The sequence below is a fragment of the Nerophis lumbriciformis genome, linkage group LG25, assembly GCF_033978685.3.
Source record: "Nerophis lumbriciformis linkage group LG25, RoL_Nlum_v2.1, whole genome shotgun sequence".
In the NCBI taxonomy this organism is placed as follows: domain Eukaryota; kingdom Metazoa; phylum Chordata; class Actinopteri; order Syngnathiformes; family Syngnathidae; genus Nerophis; species Nerophis lumbriciformis.
Window position 1 is genome coordinate 15,829,438 of NC_084572.2, and position 22,514 is coordinate 15,851,951.

General features: G+C 40.6%; 1 protein-coding gene across 2 annotated transcripts in view; it reads left to right on the forward strand.

Moving 5' to 3' along the window:
* Positions 1-20,586, forward strand: part of gstcd (glutathione S-transferase, C-terminal domain containing) — a 131,525-nt gene extending 110,939 nt beyond the window's left edge. The window contains exons 11-13 of one of the 2 annotated variants that reach the window (XM_061983881.2): positions 10,751-10,781; positions 15,992-16,061; positions 20,136-20,586. In XM_061983881.2, the coding sequence (XP_061839865.1) occupies positions 10,751-10,781; positions 15,992-16,061; positions 20,136-20,290 (256 nt within the window). In that variant the 3' untranslated portion in view covers positions 20,291-20,586. The remainder of the gene's footprint in view (positions 1-10,750; positions 10,782-15,991; positions 16,062-20,135) is intronic. The other variant, XM_061983883.2, reaches the window with a different exon arrangement.
* The last annotated feature ends 1,928 nt before the right edge of the window (positions 20,587-22,514 follow it).

Sequence of the window (22,514 nt, forward strand, 5' to 3'; positions counted from 1 at the left end):
CTTACCGTAAATTTTGGACTATAAGCCGCTTCTTTTTTCCTGCGCTTTGTACCCAGCGGCTTATAAAACGGTGCGGAAACTTTATGGATTTTTCTTTGCTGATGGCTGTTATGCCAATAGTTTAAAATAAAACGAGAAAAGGCTCTGTAAAGGTGTGTTATTGTTTGTGCTATGGCGCCATCTTTTGGACTAGTTCTCTCACTGCAGGTGCTGCAGTGCCCTCCTAGAGCTTTCAGCTTCTTGAGCAGGGGTGTCAAACGTGCGACCCGCGGGCTATATCAAGCCCGAGAACAGGTTTAATCCGGCCCGCAAGATGAGTTTGCCGAGTATAAAAATTAAGTGCAATTTTTTTACGAAATAAACTGCTGTTCTAAATGTATTTACTGGATGTCACAATAGCAATTCAAGTGTACCCCCCGTCATGCGTCACACTGTTTAATATGACGTGTCAGCTGACTTTAAGTTCATTCTGGATTGGTTACCGCTACTCCAATCAGCGCAGGTGCAAGCAATCAGCTACTCCTGTTGTAGCTGGCAGCAGACTAATGCTGTAGCGACACACAATACCTTTTTTAATTGTGAATTATCCACTCAATGGATAAAATAACGAAACGGTAAGATGCAAAGACTTAAGTCAACTTGACCATCCTCTTTGTAGTTAAAGTTCTGTGCAGCACTCGCAATTAGTTAATGGCACAATGTGCACACTGAACTCCATTGTAAAAACGTGTGTTTCTACATTTGTTGTGTTTGTTGTATTTTATGCTGTACTTAAATCTGCCATGTTCACATTGGTTACATTTGTAGTTATGTTACCTTTAATTTGGCTACCATGGTGTCCTTTTTTTTGACAAATGTTTTGATTATATTGTGATGATAAATGAATGTGTTGTGGCAGTTGCGGATTTAACCAATGTGGTGGTTTGAGTAAACACTCGATTGCTTTTCAAAACACGTCTTTAGTGGTGAACTGCCAACATGAGAATGCTGAACAGGAAGTGCTTAAAGTTTAATGGCTTTGTAAATACACTGAGACAAAGTCTAAATTCATTGTGTTCTTCATGGTTTTTTTGAAACTGCACAAATTTTTTCCTCAGAATTTTCAACTAACAAAATGTTTTGCCAAGAGGATTAGTTGTAATTTGTACATTCTGCTCTAGAGCTTTCAACCAGAAGTACAACAGTCGTTCCGTCTTCTAGTAGGCCATAGCGTTTCTTTTTGTATGGATTCTTCATACATCACTCTAAGCAATATTTCTAAGTTTTACAACATAACTAAAACTATTAATACTTACTAAACGGTCCCATGTGTGACGTTTGTAAGAGTGCTTTCATGCATATTTATACGTGCTATTGTAATGCAATCAAGCGAGCGTTGTTAGCATTAGCTAATATGCTAACACGTTTACAAGTGTCTGTGTTAGTATTATCTTACAATATTTTTTTCTTCAAAAATGTAGTTGGTGCGGCTTATATACCGATGCGGTCTATAGTCTATAAAATCGGGTATGTACTCTTTATGTAATTGTAAGATATCAAATATCGGTACTCGCGATTGATGACGCTATAATAATAAGCTATAAGCTGAATGATGATGATGATGATTGACGACAGGCGTCACTTGGGTTCGCTTTCTTTATGTAGTCAACCAAGGATTCATTAATATTGTAATGGCAGCTAGTACATAGTTGATGGTATCTAAACTACCTTTTTTAGCTTAGCAATGAGAAGGTTCACCTTTCCTCAGATGGTAAGCAGCTTCATTTTTGGGACTTAGGTCCTGTGCCGGAAGCCTGAGAAGGTCGCGAAACGCATGGACGACATCGTAGAGGTTCAAATAAATGCAAATGTTACCAGAAAAAATGCGTTTAGAGTGTCGGTAGGTTGTGAGTTCAAACCCCGGCCGAGTCATACCAAAGACTATAAAAATGGGACCCATTACCTGCCTGCTTGGCACTCAGCATCAAGGGTTGGAATTGGTGGTTAAATCACCAAAATGATTCCCGAGCGCGGTCACCGGTGCTGCTCACTGCTCCCCTCACCTCCCAGGGGGTGGAACAAGGGGATGGGTCAAACACAGAGGGTAATTTCACTACACCTAGTGTGTGTGTGTGTGTGTGTGTGTGTGTGTGTGTGTGTGTGTGTGTGTGTGTGTGTGTGTGTGTGTGTGTGTGTGTGTGTGTGACTATCAGTGGAACTTTAACTTTTAACTTTAAAAGGTGGACTGACATATTGAACCCTATGGGTTAGGAATGGGATGGCACTTCAAGTTCATATGTGAGTCAAGGCAGGTGGCCAAATAGTTTTTTAACTACTCAAGCAGAACATAGCATAGCAGAGCCGCAGTACACAGAGCTTAAGCAAAGACGAGGGTCGATGTGGCTGAGCCAATCAGCTGCCAGGACAGAAGATACAGTGTTCTGTGATTGGTCTGCCATCACGTGGGCAAAGTATTGCTATAAGCAGTAGATGGCTGATCATATCAAAATAGATGTTATAGTACATCAGGGTTTCCCCTTATTGTAATTGAATGTGGTGCGCCGCCACGGTATTTTTTTATTACCGCCACACCTTGAAAATAGGGGTTATTGTTTTTTACTTGAAAACAAATGAAAGTAATATAATATATTATAGCTCCCAGAAGAAATAACAAAGTCCGACGCATTTTTTTTTTAACTTTTATTACCAATCTTATGATAACACAAGGCACAATTGCAACAAGTTTTACCTCCCGTGGAAACACCTTCGTCTCGTGAGTCCGCGAACGACACTTCCTCATTCTCCACCAATCACCTTTCAGGCACGGACGGCGTGTTTGGAAACATAGGAAAAACTGACATCACATTCTAAACCACACAAATATAAAACATTTACATTAGCTGGTGTTTACAGTATGAATTTATTAGAGATGTCCGATAATGGCTTTTTTGCCGATATCCGATATTCCGATATTGTCCAACTCTTAATTACCGATTCCGATATCAACCGATACCGATATATACAGTCGTGGAATTAACACATTATTATGCCTAATTTTGTTGTGATGCCCCGCTGGATGCATTAAACAATGTAACTAGGTTTTCCAAAATAAGAGAAAAACTTCAACTCAAGTTCTGGAAAAAAATGCCAACATGGCATTGCCATATTTATTATTAAAGTCACAAAGTGCATTATTTTTTTTAACATGCCTCAAAACAGCAGCTTGGAATGTGGGACATGCTCTCCCTGAGAGAGCATTAGGAGGTTGAGGTGGGCGGTGTTGGGGGGGGGGGCTAGGGGGTAGCGGAGGGGTGTATATTGTAGCGTCCCGGAAGAGTTAGTGCTGCAAGGGGTTCAGGGTATTTGTTCTGTTGTGTTTATGTTGTGTTACGGTGCGGATGTTCTCCCGAAATGTGTTTGTCATTCTTGTTTGGTGTGGGTTCACAGTGTGGCGCATATTTGTAACAGTGTTAAAGTTGTTTATACGGCCACCCTCAGTGTGAAAAGCCGTAGATATTATACGCAAAGGCAGTGCCTTCAAGGTTTATTGGCGCTCTGTACTTCTTCCTACGTCCGTGTACACAGCGGCGTTTTAAAAAGTCATACATTTTACTTTTTGAAACCGATACAGATCATTTGGAAACAGATACCGATAATTTCCGACATTACATTTTAAAGCATTTATCGGCCGATAATATCGGCAGTCCGATATTATTGGACATCCCTAGGATTTATGTATACAGATCTTTTATTTGCGCCCTACTGACAAGTGATGTACCAAAACCTTGACCACCGAAAAAAGACTTTGATCACCGAAAACCGCGCTACCGAAACCGAAACTACACGCACACCATTGTCTGGAGCGTTGTCAACCATGTCTGCGATGTGGACGTGATTTTTATATATATTGCAGATATACCCTTGGGCTACCATCTACAAAATATGCAAATATTAAGAGGACAGTGGCGGCAGTTGTTTTTAATTTTTAAAAGTCATTAAACGTCTGTAAACATAAGAAAACAATCTCAAAAGAGTACATTGTACAAAAAGCAGCAACAATTAAAAATATGGCAAAACAATAAAACAAATAATAAATAATAATGATAATAATTTGTGTTAAACCCGCGACCCCAAAAGGGACAAGCGGTTAGAAAATGGATGGCTGGATGTATGGATACATTTTTTGAGCCTTTTTAAAGAAAATCATATCATCATAGCAAATTATGCAGTTTACTCGATGATGTCATGGTGACCACGCTCATAGCCACGCTCCCACCCCACAGGTATATTGGCAGTTTAGGGGAAAACCCTGTACATACATATTAAAATACTTTCCGTATTTTCCGGATGGTAAGGCGCCCTTAAAATCTTTTTTTTTAAATCAAAACTCGACAGTGCGCCATATAACCTGGTGCGCCTAAAGTGCGGAATAATTCTGGTTTTGCTTACCGACCTTGAAGCTGTTTTATGTAGTCTGAATTAGGGATGTCCCGATTCAGGTTTTTGCACTTCCGATCCGATACCGATATTGTTTTTGCACTTCCGATCCGATACCAATACTGACCGATACTGGCCTATCCGAGCATGTATTAAAGTTTAAAGTTATTTAGCCTACTTAGTTGTCAGAATCATGTTGAAAAGGGTTTTAGTACTCTTGATAACAACTAGCCAGCTGAATTAGGGGAGTTTGAATAATACACAATGGTTGGTAACAAGAAACTGACCTGTTTATTCAAGGATAAACACAAAATAGACAAAATTATACATGACAAACAGAAATGGCATCATTGAAACTAGGGCTGGGCGATATGGCTTTTTTTTAATATTGCGATATTTTAAGGCCATATTGTGATACACGATATATATCTCCATATTTTGCCTCAGCCTTGAATGAACACTTGATGCATATAATCACAGCAGTATGATGATTCTATGTGTTTTGATTGATTGATTGAGACTTTTATTAGTAGGTTGCACAGTGAAGTACATATTCCGTACAATTGACCACTAAATGGTAACACCCGAATAAGTTTTTCAACTTGTTTAAGTCGGGGTCCACTTAAATTGATTCATGATACAGATATATACTATCAGATATATACTATCATCATAATACAGTCATCACACAAGATAATCACATTGAATTATTTACATTATTTATAATCCAGGATGTGGAGGGGGGCGCCTGATGTAAGTGTCAAAAAGACAGCCAAAAGAGTTTGATATGAGAATAAATCTAAAGTTAAAATATAGGGTAGAAATGCACCCATTTGCAGGAAATGTAGTCTTGATTTTCAAAATGTTCTTTCAATGCTTGCATGTCTACATTAAAACATTCTTCTTCATACTGCATTAATATATGCTACTTTTAAACTTTCATGCAGAGAAGGAAATCACAACTAAAAATATCACTATTTTTTTCATACGGTGTTAATCTGGAAATGTTTGCCTCAGCATTTTGATGGTGTGGACGTGTGGCACCAAATGGAGATAAGCGTCTCGACAGACGTTACAATATTTGAACAATGATGACGAAAACTGTTTTCTCTGTCGTGTCCGTGTGTCGAAAATTGTTATGCGCTTATTTTTTTATTTGATTTTGTGTGTGGCATAGATTTGCCGTGCGCAGAGGACGTTTTTTATTTGATTTTGTGCGTGGCATAGATTTGCCGTACGCAGAGGACGCTTGAGCAGGCGCGCACCTTAGCGGCTCCGCTAGCATCACAGCTAACGTTAGCCATGCTGCTACCTCTCTGCTGGGAGAGGGCGTATACGTATGTGACGTGTGTAAGAAGTTGCGCTTGCTGTCTGTGAGAAGGAGACAGAAGAAGGAGTGGGAAGAGCCTGTAGTGCAATGCCAGCAGCTAAAAGCAACTGCGTGAGAATCCATAGACCTGTGGATGTGTTGAAGGTGTGCTGGAAAATGCGGAACGGAAATAGGGAGCAGCAGAAAAGTGGAATGTATTATTTAAATCTGTGCGTTGGAAAACACGGACCGGAGTTTTTTTTAAACTGGATCTGGATCGGCATTTTCCCATGCCTTGCCGATATGCATTTTTTGGCAAATATCGGCGGCCGATCCGATCCAAATATCGGATCGGGACATCCCTAGTCTGAATGTCATTAAAACAATTAGCTCCATCTTTTGACACTTCTCCCACACCCGTCCTTGCATGCTACACCGCTAAAAACAAAGATGACGGGGGAAAGACGCTGCCGAAGGTGAGCCACGTAAATAAGACCGTCCACAAAACGGCGATCCGGAAGCAACTGTCAGAAAGCGGCTTGAAGATGATTTGTAAAACATAATCTATGCAACATTTTGACCAAAGAACCACCATTACATGTTATGTAGACCAGTGGTCACCAACATTTTTTGCACCACGGACTGGTTTAATGTAGGCATTATTTTCAGGGACCGGCTTTCCGCTTGTGCCAGATACAAATACAGCAAAATTTAGTGCATGAAAAATACAAGTCACTATAACGCTGAATTAGTGGGAGCCCTGGGCTATTTTCTTTGCAATGAGATGCAGATGGAAATCAGCCTTTGGCTACAATCTGTCACTTTTCTATTTGATCTGTTCATTAATGTGCATTGTATCATGTTACAAAGTTAGAACAAATGGCGACTTCCTATGAGGAGTTTAATTGTACATCTATAAACAAGCTCATTGGTGTGTCTAGTGCACAGGTGTCAAACTCAAGGCCCGCGGGCCAGATCTGGCTCTCCACGTCATTTTATATGGCCCGCAAAAGCCTGGAAATATGTGTCAATAAAATACCTTATATTTTCTTTCTTTACTTTCTTATTTTCCTAACTAAAGGTATTTATGTTTTTTTTCTAGTTTGACAGGGGGAAAAAATAGTGTCCAATGTTGCAACAAATATTATATTATCTCACTTTATTGGTCAAAATCCAAATATACACTTAAATATCTGCTGAACTTATGATTTCGAAGCAAGTTATCCATCAAATTGTACACTATAAATATGACCAATAGATTTTATTGTAAAATTTAGGGAGGTTTTTTTACAGCATATTACTGTAAGTTGAAAAAAAGGGACCAATGTTTGTTTTTTCACAGTAAAATTATGTCGATTGAGTTGTCGGTTTGTTTGTTTTTTTTACTGTAAAATCCACGGTTGGTGATTTTATGGTACCACATTTTATTATGGTAAAAAACTGGCAGCTGAGTTGCCAAAATGAAATTAAACAGCGGTACTGTATTTCTATTTACAGTGATATGTTGTAATAATAATAATAATTAAAAAAAACAAAAACATATATTTTACAGTAAAAGTCTAGCAACCTTTTTTCTGTAAAAAACAGACGTAAAATCCGCAGATTATTTTCACGCTTTATGTAGGAAATTTAAAATTTTTTTTTTAAATTCATAGGCAAATTCATTAATTATTTACTGTTACAAGCGGCACTCTCATGGCAGCCATGACTGCGGTGTGGCCCTGAGTGAAATCAAGTTTGACACCCCTGGTCTAGTGGGACAGGCCAAAGTTAAGTTGGAGAAAATGCAGTCTTTTATAAATTATTTAATGTTTTTCTGCGGCCCGGTAGCAAATGTGTCACGGACCGTTGATTGGGGACCACTAATGTAGACCACAAGGAAGTGTTTTCAATGTAGAAAAAAAATAAATAAATAATATTATTCCTTTAATGTGCCTTATAATGTGGTGCGCCTTATATATGAAAAAAGGTCGAAAATAGACCGTTCACCGGCAGTGCGCCTTATAATCCGGTGAGCCCTATGGGCCGTAAAATACGGTAATTACAATTTTTAAATCCACGATAAATTGAGACACTACACTACTATTATTAATGCATTGCTTAGTATTTACCAATGTTTCTGAGATAGGCTGTCATCAGCCAATAACAAGTACACAAACACGACATTGAATGAAAACAGAAGAAATTATTCATCCCAGGGTCAAACCTCATTGTCAAACATTTATGAACTGTAAAGATAATGTTTATCAATAACATTTTCATGCTCCTAGCTGCCAGGCAAGGGTGAAAAAAAGAGTTAACTGCGTCATGAGACAAAAGTAGTCAACTTTATGATTGCTCCTGTTAACTTTTTTCCCACCTATACAACTGGCGTATCATCACTATTCTCTACGTACGTACTATTACTGCGTGTGTCTAAAAGGTGAGTCTCTTCTCATAAACTTCATTGTAAATTATTATTATTAAATGTACTATAAGGAACACAGTGGTTTAAAAATTTAATATTTTTGGTGGCCACTGCATTCTGACTACTTATTGGATTTGTTTAGAGACTTCAAAAGCTTTCAAGCACCTTAATAATCCTGCACACTAAAAAATGTTGGGTTAAAAAAATAACCCAATTTGAACCCAACTGCTGGTTCAGAAAAGGACAAATTATTTGAGTTATTTTAACATTTTGGGTTAATTTTTTCAACCCAACGTTTGCGTTAAATTATTTAACCAAAAAGTTGAGCTATGATAACTTAATGTTGGGTTATTCCCAACCAAACTATTGGGCTGAATTATTTAACCCAAAAGTTGAGTTATGATAACTCAATGTTGGTTGATTCATAACCCAACTATTGGGTTGAATTTATTTAACAGAAAAGCTGAGTTATGCTCACTACAATGTTGGGTTATTCCAAACCCAACTATTTGGTTGTGCAATTTAGCGCTCTTTGACCCAATAGTTGGCTAAAAATGATCAATTTTACTGCTGGTTTGTCCTACTCCTTCCCAATTGCTGATCAAAATCATTTTTATTCCATTAAAATATACTCAAAAGCAAGTTATGAGTGACATTTTTTTTTACAATAATTGCCGTGTATGGTCATAGTACTTCTATACAGCATGTTCGAATATGTTCATGTACATAAGATGTGTGATTGTAAATAATCCTAATGAGATTAATCCTTAATAAAATTCCTTTGAAGAAAAAAGTACCTTCTTAATAAAAAAAAAAGCATGTTACCCAAAAATGCGTTACTCATTGAAAAACAACCCAAAAATGGTTTATAGTTTTGAAAAAACAGAAATTGAGTTAAAATAATACCCTTATAACCCGAAAAATAAATTGCTCTTCATAAAAACAACTCTAAAATTTAACCCAACACTCGCAACTCATACATTGGGTTATCAAAATAACCCAGCATTTTTTAGTGTGTGCAGGTTTTCATCTCATGTTGGCTAAAGTCACCTTTCTGGGTTAATCAACTGGTCAACTGCTTGTGCTGGACAAAGATCTTCTCTCTGACAGTAGCACGCTTCTGGGGTTTTTTCAGGACCTACTGCATAATCGCTCGTCAAAGATCCTCCATATCAGTGTTTTTCAACATTTTTTGAGCCAAGGCACATTTTTTGCGTTGAAAAAATCCGGAGGCACACCACCAGCAGAAATCATTAAAAAACAAAACTCAGTTGACAGTAAAAAGTTGTTGTCGCAATTATTGGATATGACTTTAAACCATAACCAAGCATGCATCAATATAGCTCTTGTCTCAAAGTAGGTGTACTGTCACCACCTGTCACATCAAGCCATGACTTATTTTGAGTTTTTTGCTGTTTTCCTGTGTGTAGTGTTTTAGTTCTTGTCTTGCGCTCCTATTTTCGTGGCTTTTTCTCTTTTTTTTGGTATTTTCCTGTAGCCGTTTCATGTCTTCCTTTGAGTGATATTTCCCGCATCTGCTTTGTTTTAGCAATCAAGAATATTTCAGTTGTTTTTATCCTTCTTTGTGTGGACGTTGTTGATTGTCATGTCATGTTCGGATGTACATTGTGGACGCCGTCTTTGCTCCACAGTAAGTCTTTGCTGTCGTCCAGCATTCTGTTTTTGTTTACTTTGTAGCCAGTTCAGTATTAGTTTCGTTTTGCATAGCCTTCCCTAAGCTTCAATGCCTTTTCTTAGGGGCACTCACCTTTTGTTTAATTTTGGTTTAAGCATTAGGTACCTTTTTACCTGCACGCGGCCTCCCGCTGTTTCCGACATCTACAAAGCAATTAGCTACCGGCTGCCACCTACTGATATGGAAGAGTATTACACGGTTACTCTGCCGAGCTCTAGACAGCACCGACACTCAACAACAACACATCATTTGCAGACAATAATTACTGGTTTGCAAAAATATGTTTTTTACCCAAATAGGTGAAATTAGATAATCTCCCACGGCACACCAGACTGCATCTCATGCAGCACAGTGGTTGAAAAACACTGCTCCATATGACCCATCCATATCTCCCAAGTTTTGAACTGATCTCACGGGTCGGTCTGATGTCGTTACCTACTCCCAAGGCAGTTTTGGCCCCGCAGGCTGCCATTGAGTAGCTCAAGCTCAGCAGATTTTTGCCGGGTACATTCTGTTTTTTTCTCGCTGCTAACTTTCAAAGGCTGACGTAAAGACATTGCTTGGACGCTAACACACACATCAAGTATCGGCGTGATCAGGCCCGCCGCACCTGCCTGACTCAATCTGGCTTTTACTTTCTACTCCTTTTCCCGCCCTTAAGACTTGTCTCTGTGTACTGCAGGTGTAGACATTCCAGTTTTTATGATCTGTGAAACCAAACTCACACAGGCCCTCCCGTTTTGAGTTCATTTGAACGCTTTCCACTTGACCTGACAGACCCTGATCAACCCCCGCTCAATGTTGTTTTTTAATTACCCGCAACCGCGTGAACCATCACGCACGGCCGTGTCCACAAAACAAACTAAGATCTCCATTGAAATGTGCACACACTGACCCATTCAACTTGTCTTGTGTCTTACAGCAAAATGTTCCAAGAGACTCTGATTTATAAGGTAGGTGCTGAAATGCTTCACTATGCGTTTATAATTCACCGAGGTGGAATATTAACTACACCTGGTCTACTTTGAGTTTATTTCGAACATGCATGCATACGGCATGATACATCACAATTTCCAGTTTCCACTTTGACACCACATTCTTGATTTCCTCGCTTAAATAAATGAAGCTAAAACTGCAAAGGCCCGGGAGGCGCACTGTGCTGAGCGAGAGCCTTTCACACCATGATATATGGGCCTTGTCAGCGCCCCCGGGGGCTAATCTGAAATCACTGCAGGTGCTCGCCACGGCAACCTCTTGTCGAAACGTCGGACCTCCTCTGATGTGTCTTTCCAGCGCTGGCGAGAAACATATTTCTGCTGCTGGAACTTGCAGAGAGAAAACGCCTGATTAGCGTTTGACGCCCGCAGTAACGAGGCATGACAGCGCGTTGTCAAGGCAAAAACCATCAGTGATTAGCAATGACGAAAGGATGGTTAGCGTTGCCAATCTTGTGTCGGATAGACGCAGCTTCCCCGCATCCCTGGGAGACTGTATTTGAAAGCTAATGATGGCATTAAGCCTTGAATGTTCCCTGCTGATAGCGTACGTACAACACTCTCATGTCAAACACTTGATTCTAGGAGGTTGATTTTGTTCATATTTCAGAATGATGTATTATATTATCCGATCCGACGATGACTTGATTTCACAGACATTTATTCCTTTAATAACAGGGATCCTGCTTGATATTTTTTCAATTTTTGGGGAATGAATAGGTTAAAACAGGGGTGTCAAAGTCAAGGCCCGCAAATAAATTATATATGGCCCTCGGGATGATATTTGATTAGTTTTATTATTTTTTATTTTTTTTTGTCCTGTCCAGCTTCTCAGGCAAATCATACAGTTGATGTAGATGCCCATATCGGCTGTACAAATGTACTTTACAAAAGAGAAGTGTGGGATACTTCTCCTGTTGCCTTATTTGTATTTGACTTTATTAAATGTATTTATATTATCATTTGGTGCAGCCGGGCCGGAGCAGGAGGGGATAGAAAGAGAAAAAAAGGAAGACAGAGGGGGAAATTGTGGTGACAAGAGGGGGATAAGACATTGAGACAAAAACAGCAAACACAACAATATTAGGGATGTCCGATAATGGCTTTTTGCCGATATTCCGATATTGTCCAACTCTTTAATTACCGATACCGATATCAACCGATATATACAGTCGTGGAATTAACACATTATTATACCTAATTTGGACAACCAGGTATGGTGAAGATAAGGTCCTTCTTTTAAAAATTAATAAAATAAAATAAGATAAATAAATTAAAAACATTTTCTTGAATAAAAAAGAAAGTAAAACAATATAAAAACAGTTACATAGAAACTAGTAATTAATGAAAATTAGTAAAATGAACTGTTAAAGGTTAGTACTATTAGTGGACCAGCAGCACGCACAATCATGTGTGCTTACGGACTGTATCCCTTGCAGACTGTATTGATATATATTGATATATAATGTAGGAACCAGAATATTAATAACAGAAAGAAACAACCCTTTTGTGTGAATGAGTGTGAATGGGGGAGGGAGGTTTTTTGGGTTGGTGCACTAATTGTAAGTGTATTTTGTGTTTTTTATGTTGATTAAATAAAAAATAAAAAAAACTATACCAATAATAAAAAAATGATACCGATTTTTTCCGATATTACATTTTAACGCATTTATCGGCCGAGGTACTTGAACTCCTCCACTTGGGGCAAGATCTCTTCCCCAACCCGGAGATGGCACTCCACCCTTTTCCGGGCGAGAACCATGGACTCGGACTTGGAGGTGCTGATTCTCATCCCAGTCGCTTCACACTCGGCTGCGAACCGATCCAGTGAGAGCTGAAGATCCTGGCCAGATGAAGCCATCAGGACCACATCATCTGCAAAAAGCAGAGACCTAATCCTGCAGCCACCAAACCAGATCCCCTCAACGCCTTGACTGCGCCTAGGAATTCTGTCCATAAAAGTTATGAACAGAATCGGTGACAAAGGGCAGCCTTGGCGGAGTCCAACCCTCACTGGAAACGGGTTCGACTTACTGCCGGCAATGCGGACCAAGCTGTGGCACTGAGCATACAGGGAGCGGACTGCCACAATCAGACCAATCAGTCCAATGCCCCATACTCTCTGAGCACTCCCCACAGGACTTCCCGAGGGACACGGTCGAATGCCTTCTCCAAGTCCACAAAACACATGTAAACTGGTTGGGCAAACTCCCATGCACCCTCAAGGATCCTGCCGAGAGTATAGAGCTGGTCCACAGTTCCACGACCAGGACGAAAACCACACTGTTCCTCCTGAATCCGAGGTTCGACTATCCGGCGTAGCCTCCTCTCCAGTACACCTGAATAGACCTTACCGGGAAGGCTGAGGAGTGTGATCCCACGATAGTTAGAACACACCCTCCGGTTCCCCTTCTTAAAGAGAGGAACCACTACCCCGGTCTGCCAATCCAGAGGCACCGCCCCCGATGTCCACGCGAGGTGCCTCTGGATGTCCAAGTGGAGGAGTTCAAGTACCTCGGAGTCTTGTTCACAAGTGAGGGAAGAGTGGATCATGAGATCGACAGGCGGATCGGTGCGGCGTCTTCAGTAATGCGGACGCTGTATCGATCCGTTGTGGTGAAGAAGGAGCTGTGCCGGAAGGCAAAGCTCTCAATTTACCGGTCGATCTACGTTCCCATCCTCACCTATGGTCATGAGCTTTGGGTTATGACCGAAAGGACAAGATCACGGGTACAAGCGGCCGAAATGAGTTTCCTCCGCCGGGTGGCGAGGTTCCCACTAGAGATAGGGTGAGAAGTATAGCCGCTGCTCCTCCACATCGAGAGGAGCCAGATGAGGTGGTTCGGGCATCTGGTCAGGATGCCACCCGAACGCCTCCCTAGGGAGGTGTTTAGGGCACGTCCGACCGGTAGGAGGCCGCAGGGAAGACCCAGGACACGTTGGGAAGACTATGTCTCCCGACTGGCCTGGGAACACCTCGGGGTCCCACAGGAAGAGCTGGACGAAGTGGCTGGGGAGAGGGAAGTCTGGGCTTCCCTGCTTAGGCTGCCCCCGCGACCCGACCTCGGATAAGCGGAAGAAGATAGATGGATGGATGGATAAAGAAGGGTTGGGTGAATGCGCATATGAAACTGGTGGGATTCGGTACCTCCAACAAGGTTAAGGACCACTGCTCTAAATGAAGTCTTTGTTACTTTAATAAGCAACTAATTAATGGTGAATATGTTCCCCATACCAATCTTTTAAAAGAAAAGTATTACTTCTTAAGAGTGTATGCATACACTCCATCACATATTTTTTTACCCTACTCAGTGGCCTAGTGGTAAGAGTGTCCACCCTGAGATCGGTAGGTCGTGAGTTCAATCCCCGGCCGAGTCATACCAAAGACTATAAAAATGGGACCCATTACCTCCCTGCTTGACACTCAGCATCAAGGGTTGGAATTGAGGGTTAAATCACCAAAGATTATTCCCGGGCGCGGCCACCGCTGCTGCTCACTGCTCCCCTCACCTCCCATGGGGTGATCAAGGGTGATGGGTCAAATGCAGAGAATAATTTTGCCACACCAAGTGTGTGTGTGACAATCATTGGTACTTTAACTTTTTAACTTTAAATTATTTTTTTTACGATATCTAGCTTGTACATTTGCGTCTAAACCTATCACAATACGCCAAAATCTGCACTACTTCCGGTTAAAAGCGAACAGTAGTCTTATGAGACCCTGACCACCATCTCAACCCCAGAATAGGAGCAAAAAGTCTTGGGACGTACCAATCAGAGACCTCGTATTACATAATTTATGGCAATGGTTAGACCAGTGGTTCTTAACCATGTTGGAGGTACCGAACCCCACCAGTTTCATATGCGCATTCACCCAACCCTTCTTTAGTGAACAATATATATACCGTATTTTTCGGAGTGTAAGTTGCTCCGGAGTATAAGTCGCACCTGCCGAAAATGCACAATAAAGAAGGGAAAAAAACATATAAGTCGCACTGGAGTATAAGTCGCATTTTTTGGTGAAATTTATTTGATAAAATCCACCACAAAGAATAGACATTTGAAAGGCAATTTAAAATAAATAAAGAATAATGAAAAACAGGCTGAATAAGTGTACGTTATATGACACATAAATAACCAACTAAGAACGTGCCTGGCATGTTAACGTAACATATTATGGTAAGAGTCATTCAAATAACTATAACATATAGAACATGCTATACGTTTACCAAACAATCTGTCACTTCTTATCGCTAAATCCCATGAAATCTTATACGTCTAGTCTCTTACGTGAATGACCTAAATAATATTATTTGATATTTTACGGTAATGTGTTAATAATTTCACACATAAGTCGCTCCTGAGTATAAGTCGCACCCCCGGCCAAACTATGAAAAAAACTGTGACTTATAGTCCGAAAAATACGGTATACGTATATATTTTTTTCAAATTTAAGAAAAAGTCGTATGTTTTTTGCATGAACATCACCTTGTTCAAAGAACAAAACCAACACAGTGCATGAACTCACAACAAATTACACACCTTACACACATTACCATGAATTGATTAACGTGGACCCCGACTTAAACAAGTTGAAAAACTTATTTGGGTGTTACCATTTAGTGGCCAATTGTACGGAATATGTACTGTACTGTGTATTCTCTTCCTTTGCAATCTGCTAGTAAAAGTTTCAATCAATCAATCAAAAAACCTGCAAATCAAATGGAAAATTAGAGAGAAGATTGTTTGGAGGTATCCATAATACGCTGATAGGGAGAAGTTTTTATTTACACAATGAGTCGGATGTCTCTTTACCTCCGTGGTGGAGGCTCTGCCGAACCCCTGAGGCCGACTCACCGAACCCCTAGGGTTCGATCGATCCCAGGTTAAGAACCACTGGGTTAGACCTTTTGTGCCTGCTCATTTTTACAAAAACAACCTACTGAAGTCCCACTGTGTTGTGTTTATACACATTTAAGCAAAACTTCCCCACATTTCGCCGCTCCCAGAAGAATGCAAGCTGCTAAAGCAGCAATTGGGAGCAACTCCATCTTTCCTTCCAATGCTGACTTCCTGCAGGTGTTTTTAGAACAGCTTGTCTCATCCAAAAGCCATACAGTTTGCAGAGAATCTAGAGAAATAGACTAACCAAGTGTCTCCCGTTTCAGGAACACATGATCCTGTGCCGCTTTGCCGACCAAACGGCTGCCCAGCTTCCTCCAGAGAGGCGCCACATAGGTACCGCCTCCGACATTTTGGGCTAGTTTCTCTAGTGAGGTTCTGTTAAGACACACGCTGTTTGACAAAAAAGGACACATTCGGTGACCTCTCTTTATGGGTCACAAGTGACGCGGCGAAGCAGCTGCGGTGAACAGCTGCCACTTACGGATCAGATTCCGAGGGAGGCGACGTGTCCGGCTGTCGGTACAGTTTCTTCATGTAGAAAGGGCGGAGCTTCTGAAGCAGTCATTCCTGACCTGACAGCCTTAGAGTCCCTCGTGGCTTCTTCCGGAACAAAGCTAATTGCCTGAGTTCATGGACATGATTTTGATTGATCTGTTTTATCAATGTAAAGCTATGCAGCCGTGCATGTTGACTCCAAAAACAATACTTGTAAGAAAACTGTGGCTGCATTAGTTTCAACCAACTAGTATCAACCAAATTGCGGTGTGTTTTGGATGACGTAGGCACCAAGTTTTACAAAGAATAATGCATATTGTTGCTGTCCAATACAAATTACCGTATTTTTCGGACTATAAGTCGCAGTTTTTTTCATAGTTTGGCCGGGGGTGCGACTTATACTCAGGAGCGACTTATGTGTGAAATTATTAACACATTACCATAAAATATCAAATAATATTATTTAGCTCATTCACGTAAGAGACTAGACGTATAAGATTTCATGGGATTTAGCGATTAGGAGTGACAGATTGTTTGGTAAACGTATAGCATGTTCTATATGTTATAGTTATTTGAATGACTCTTACCATAATATGTTACGTTAACATACCAGGCACGTTCTCAGTTGGTTATTTATGCCTCATATAACGTACACTTATTCAGCCTGTTGTTCACTATTCTTTATTTATTTTAAATTGCCTTTCAAATGTCTATTCTTGGTGTTGGGTTTTATCAAATACATTTCCCCAAAAAATGTGACTTATACTCCAGTGCGACTTATATGTGTTTTTTCCCTTCTTTATTATGCATTTTCGGCCGGTGCGACTTATACTCCGGAGCGACTTATACTCCGAAAAATACGGTATCAGCAACAACAAAAAAAGTTTCTGGTTGGAAAGAAAAATAAGAAATAAATATATAGATATGCTGTTCCGGAAAACTTTATAAATAACATGTAAAATATACAGTAATTAAACAAAAAATAAATATCGTCTGAGTCTACACACTTTTTGTGTTTCACTCAAAAAAGACAAATATGTAATCAATCAATCAATCAAAGTTTATTTACATAGCCTGTAACGATTGTTTCGCATGGTGATGCGGAGGTCGTTCTCCCAAGATGCAGACGGAACACTCCGGACGAAGCGTGCAGGTAGTAAATGATTTATTGGTATAAATCATGCAGGAACAAACAAAAGCGTGCCGATAGCGCGGGAGCTAGCATACAAAAACAGAAATCACAACTAACCGTCGTTAACCGTTGCTTGTAGCAAACTAGGAAGCCCGACAGTGTGTCACGAGCAACGTGAATAAATAGCTCTCTGATTAGTGCCTGGCAGCAGGTGAGCATCCCAGACACTAATCAGAGGCAGCTGCAACCAATCAGCACCCATGGTAACTGAAACACAAAACCAGGGGTGTCATGATCCGTGGTCCGGATCATGTTTTTGTTATGTTCTGTTAGTTTTGGACTCTTCTAGTTCCTGTTTGACACCTGAATTTGGTTTGGTTGCCACGGCTACTTATGATTTTCACCTGCCGCTGGTGTTCGGGACGCTCACCTGGCTCTAATCAAGAGACATTATTTAAGCCTGCCTTTGCCAGTCAGTCGTCCTGGCGTCATTGTTTGTCTCATGCCTTGCCAAGTAAGTCTTGCTAGTTTCATGCCACAGTTTCCTGAGTGTTCCAGGCCATAGTTTATGCTAAGTGTTTGCTTCATGCTCTCGTCACGTCTCTTGTCTTCTAGTCCATGCTAAGTATTTAGCTTGAAGTGCGATCGGCCCCTTGTTCCTTCGCCTTGTTTTCCGTTTTTTGTAGTACTTTGATTTTGAGGAATAAATCGTGTTTTTACCTGCACGCCTTGTCCGGAATAGTCAATCAAACAATCAATGTTTATTTATATAGCCCTAAATCACAAGTGTCTCAAAGGGCTGCACAAGCCACAACGACATCCTCGGTACAGAGCCCACATAAGGGCAAGGAAAAACTCACCCCAGTGGGATGTCGATGTGAATGACTATGAGAAACCTTGGAGAGGACCGCATATGTGGGTAACCCCCCCCCCCCCTCTAGGGGAGACCGAATGCAATGGCTGTCGAGTGGGTCTGACATAATATTGTGAGAGTCCAGTCCATAGTGGATCCAACATAATAGTAAGAGTCCAGTCCATAGTGGGGCCAGCAGGACACCATCCCGAGCGGAGACGGGATGGTGTGTAATAAGTCCGTCTGCCTTCCGTCTGCCTTCCTGGGAGAACAACCCCACAGTAAGCTGCAACCCCGCCGTGACAGGGGGTGCAGAAAACAGAACTTAGGTAGTCAAAACTAACAGACGAAAACTTGATCCTGGCCACGGATCATAACATAGCCCTTAATCACAAGTGTCTCAAAGGGCTGCACAAGCCACAACGACATCCTCGGCTCAGATCCCACATCCGGGCAAGAAAAAACTCAACTCAATGGGATACAATGACAAACCTTGGAGGGGACCGCAGATGTGGGGACCCCGCCCATGAGCGACCGGTGCAATGGACATACAGTACGTGCATTGTTCTGATTGTTGAATTTTGTCAATTTAAAATAGAAATATTGTGTTTACATACAATAAAATGAGTTTTGACTTGAAAATATGAGTAGGGAAGGTACCGACCAAGTTCACCGTCTGTACTACTCGGTATCGATTCAAATAGAATTAAATGGTGCCATATTTCAATACCTTTTTTTTTGCACGTGACTTCACGTCTTGTTGCAGACTCTTTCGGAACATTTGGTGTTGCAATTTCCCGTTAAAACAAAGCAAGTATTCCCGATAGAAAACACTCAAACATACAGTAAGGCTTCACTTTTCAAAATGCGCTAGCTCAATGCTAATTTACATTAAATTTGTCATAGACATGCTACTGATTATCATTAGCATTTTTACGTGGCTATTTCAAAACTTCCAAATTTGGGAATAAAACTACAAGTAAGATGCACGTTACAATCAAACAGCTTGTGCGTAATAAGTACAATACTTACAGTTTAAACACTTTTAGGGCACAGCAAAAGGCTAGATTTAGCTTAATTGTCTTTATGTATTATTTAATACTAACAAAAAAGACTCCAAAGTGTGAGAAATCAAGATATAAAAAAGGACAGTGCAATTGTTATCAGCACGCTGTCAAATGTTAAATAACATAATAAATTGTATTATTAAACACATTTTTATTAACACATGAACACACACAGTAGGACTGACAATAGTGTTGAGTACTGGTATCGATTCACAGGTCCAGTATTCAAATGAGAAAAGATACATCCCTAATTATGAATAAATAGCTGCCCTAAATCAACTAATGCCTCTGCTTTTTATCAATTCTAATAAAGGACAGTGTACAGTTGCGTTACAATTCTTAGAAAATATTGATTCAAGGATACATTTTTTAGAGTCTATGCACTAATATAGCTGTAGCTAATGTTTGGTGGTCCACTTCAAGATTGGCATTGATGCACAATGGTAAGTGTGTGTGTGTGTGTGTGTGTGTGTGTGTGTGTGTGTGTGTGTGTGTGTGTGTGTGTGTGTGTGTGTGTGTGTGTGTGTGTGTGTGTGTGTGTGTGTGTGTGTGCGTGTGTACGAGAATAAAAACATGAGCCTTAAAAGAGATTTTCAGAGTATGAGGTAACGACAACATTTTGAGAAAAAATAAAGGAAAGCATTGGTAAAAATGTGCGAAGCTATCTTTGAAGGCTAAATAAATGGATGTTTACCTATTACAGTGAGACGGTAAATAGTCTGAGCAAGAAACTCACAAAATAAACTTGAGAAAAAGAGTTTTTCAGGCAGAATGGGAGGAACCAACCGTGTTCTAGTCTCTGAGAAGATGCTCATTGTAACACATTTTGAAAAAAACCTTTCTGTGTGGTTTGATGGCAGGGAAGCAGTGCATGGGCCTGGTGGACTTGGACCGCTCATGGGCTGCGCAGTCGCACGGTTACCAGGTGCAGGTGATGACCATGGAGCCGGACACGTGCTCGCCCAAGAACAACATGTTGATAGGAAAGCCCCACGTGCAAGATAGCGCTCACTAATTGGACGAACCTGAGCTTACTGTAGGTGCGTCACATGGATACTTACCTTTTTTATTTTTTGATATCTGGATTTTCCATCCATCCATCCATTTTCTAACGCTTGTCCCTTGTGGGGTCGCGGGGGGTGCTGGAGCCTATCTCAGCTGCATTCGGGCGGTAGGCGGGGTACACCCTGGACTAATCCAAAGACATGCACCTGGGGATAGGTTGATTGGCAACACTAAATGGTCCCTAGTGTGTGAATGTGAGTGTGAATGTTGTCTATCTGTGTTGGCCCTGCGATGAGGTGGCGACTTGTCCAGGGTGTACCCCGCCTTCCGCCTGAATGCAGCTATTTTAAAAACCATGCTCTTGTAATATTTTAATCAGTGAAGATGGACAATTAATATTAACTTCCAAATTGAAGAGATGCATCTCATTGGCCACCATGTGTAATCTTTTCGAAATTGTCTATATCTGTGTAACAGCTATCTGCAGCTATCGATTATTTTAGTAATCCAGTAATCTATTGATGTTGTCCGAAATATTGGTCAATCGGATAAAACCCAGCTTTATAGTCTCAATACTTAAAGTTAAAGTACCACTGATAGCCACATACAAACTATGTGTGGTAAAATTACTCTCTGCATTTGACCCATCCCCTTGTTCCACCCTCTGGGAGGTGAGGGGAGCAGTGAGCAGCAGCTGTGGCCACGCTCGGGAATCATTTGGTGATTTAACCCCCAATTCCAACCCTTGATGCTGAGTGCCAAGCAGGGAGGTAATGGGTCCCATTTTTATAGTCTTTGGTATGACCCGGCCGGGATTTGAACTCACGACCTACCGATCTCAGGGCGGACACTCTAAACACAAGGCCACTGATCAGGTAAAGTTTTTAAAATTTTAAGGAAAATAGTTTAATTAAACAACACCTTTATGCTTGAAATGTCTGTCATTCTTTTTGTCTAATAAATAAACATCAACATTGAAATGGCAATGCTGTATATTTTTAACTGCTTTTTTTTTTTAACATTCGCAGCGTCCACACGCCACCACGTTCATGTTTGGTCTTTTACAGCGGCCTTGCGGAAACTACTGTATGTTTGCGTTTTTTAACGTTTCCGGCCACTCCATGCGGTCCAGATTTTATACACTTTTTATTAGTTAAACTCATTAAATGGTTAGTCAAAGCAACATAATACAAGTTAAAGCTTTTTTCTAATTGATTAATTGTTGCAGTTAATTAAACCATACTGTAAAATATATGACCTTTGACCCCAAATGAAAGTCATGATCATAATTAAAGATACAAGTAATTTTTTATTTACTTTCCCTAAATATCTAAAAGTATTCATGTTCTCTTCATGTCATATTATGCTCCTTCCAGTGCTGTTGTTTTTAGGTTATAGAGTTTTTATCCAATCAGAATTCCGCTAGCTTATGTTGCCATACTGTACCAAATCTGCCCGAGGCCTTCAGAATCAACAATGCAGGCGTCTGTGCACTGTAAGTGAACAGACACAAACATTTGACAGACAGTTGCGATAGCCAATCAGATCACGAGTTGTTGTCAGTAAGACTTTCATGATGGGCTAAGGCAGATATATATTGTGATGTTATGAGCTAGGTAACATAAGAACTCCATTACCCAGCATACCACAGTAGTGAAGAGCATGCGCAGTAGCCCCATTTAGGTTGTTGAATGTAGACATGCCGGCAACGGGATGTTTTTGATGAGCACGCTGTGGAGTAAACTAAGAAGTCAGCCAACATGCCTCGTCTGCATCTTTTATGATTAGACAAGACATATATTTGCAAGGCCGTTTTCAAGAAGGGTATTTAAAGAGAAACTACATTTTGTGAGACCATGTCGGCCAACCCCGGAAGCTAGCTCAGCTGTCCCGGCAATGTGAGTTTGGATATTTTATTTATTTATTTTTATCACATTTAATATGTATTTGCAATTTTAATTTTGACAGTACCATATAAAATATGTTTTAATTGCTGATGCGGGCTTATTGATTTTTAAATGCGCCAGAAAATAACCCGTTTTGTACAATGCCCAGTAGTGCGTAAATGTTTTTCTGTATAGTATTTCTCCAGCAATGGTGACATAAGTTATGGTATTTTGAGAGGTAGTCAGACATCACTGAAGGCCTAGGTGGGAAACGTACGGCCCGCCACTGCAAAGCACCACATAGTAAGTTAAAGTTAAAGTACCACTGATAGTCACACACACACTAGG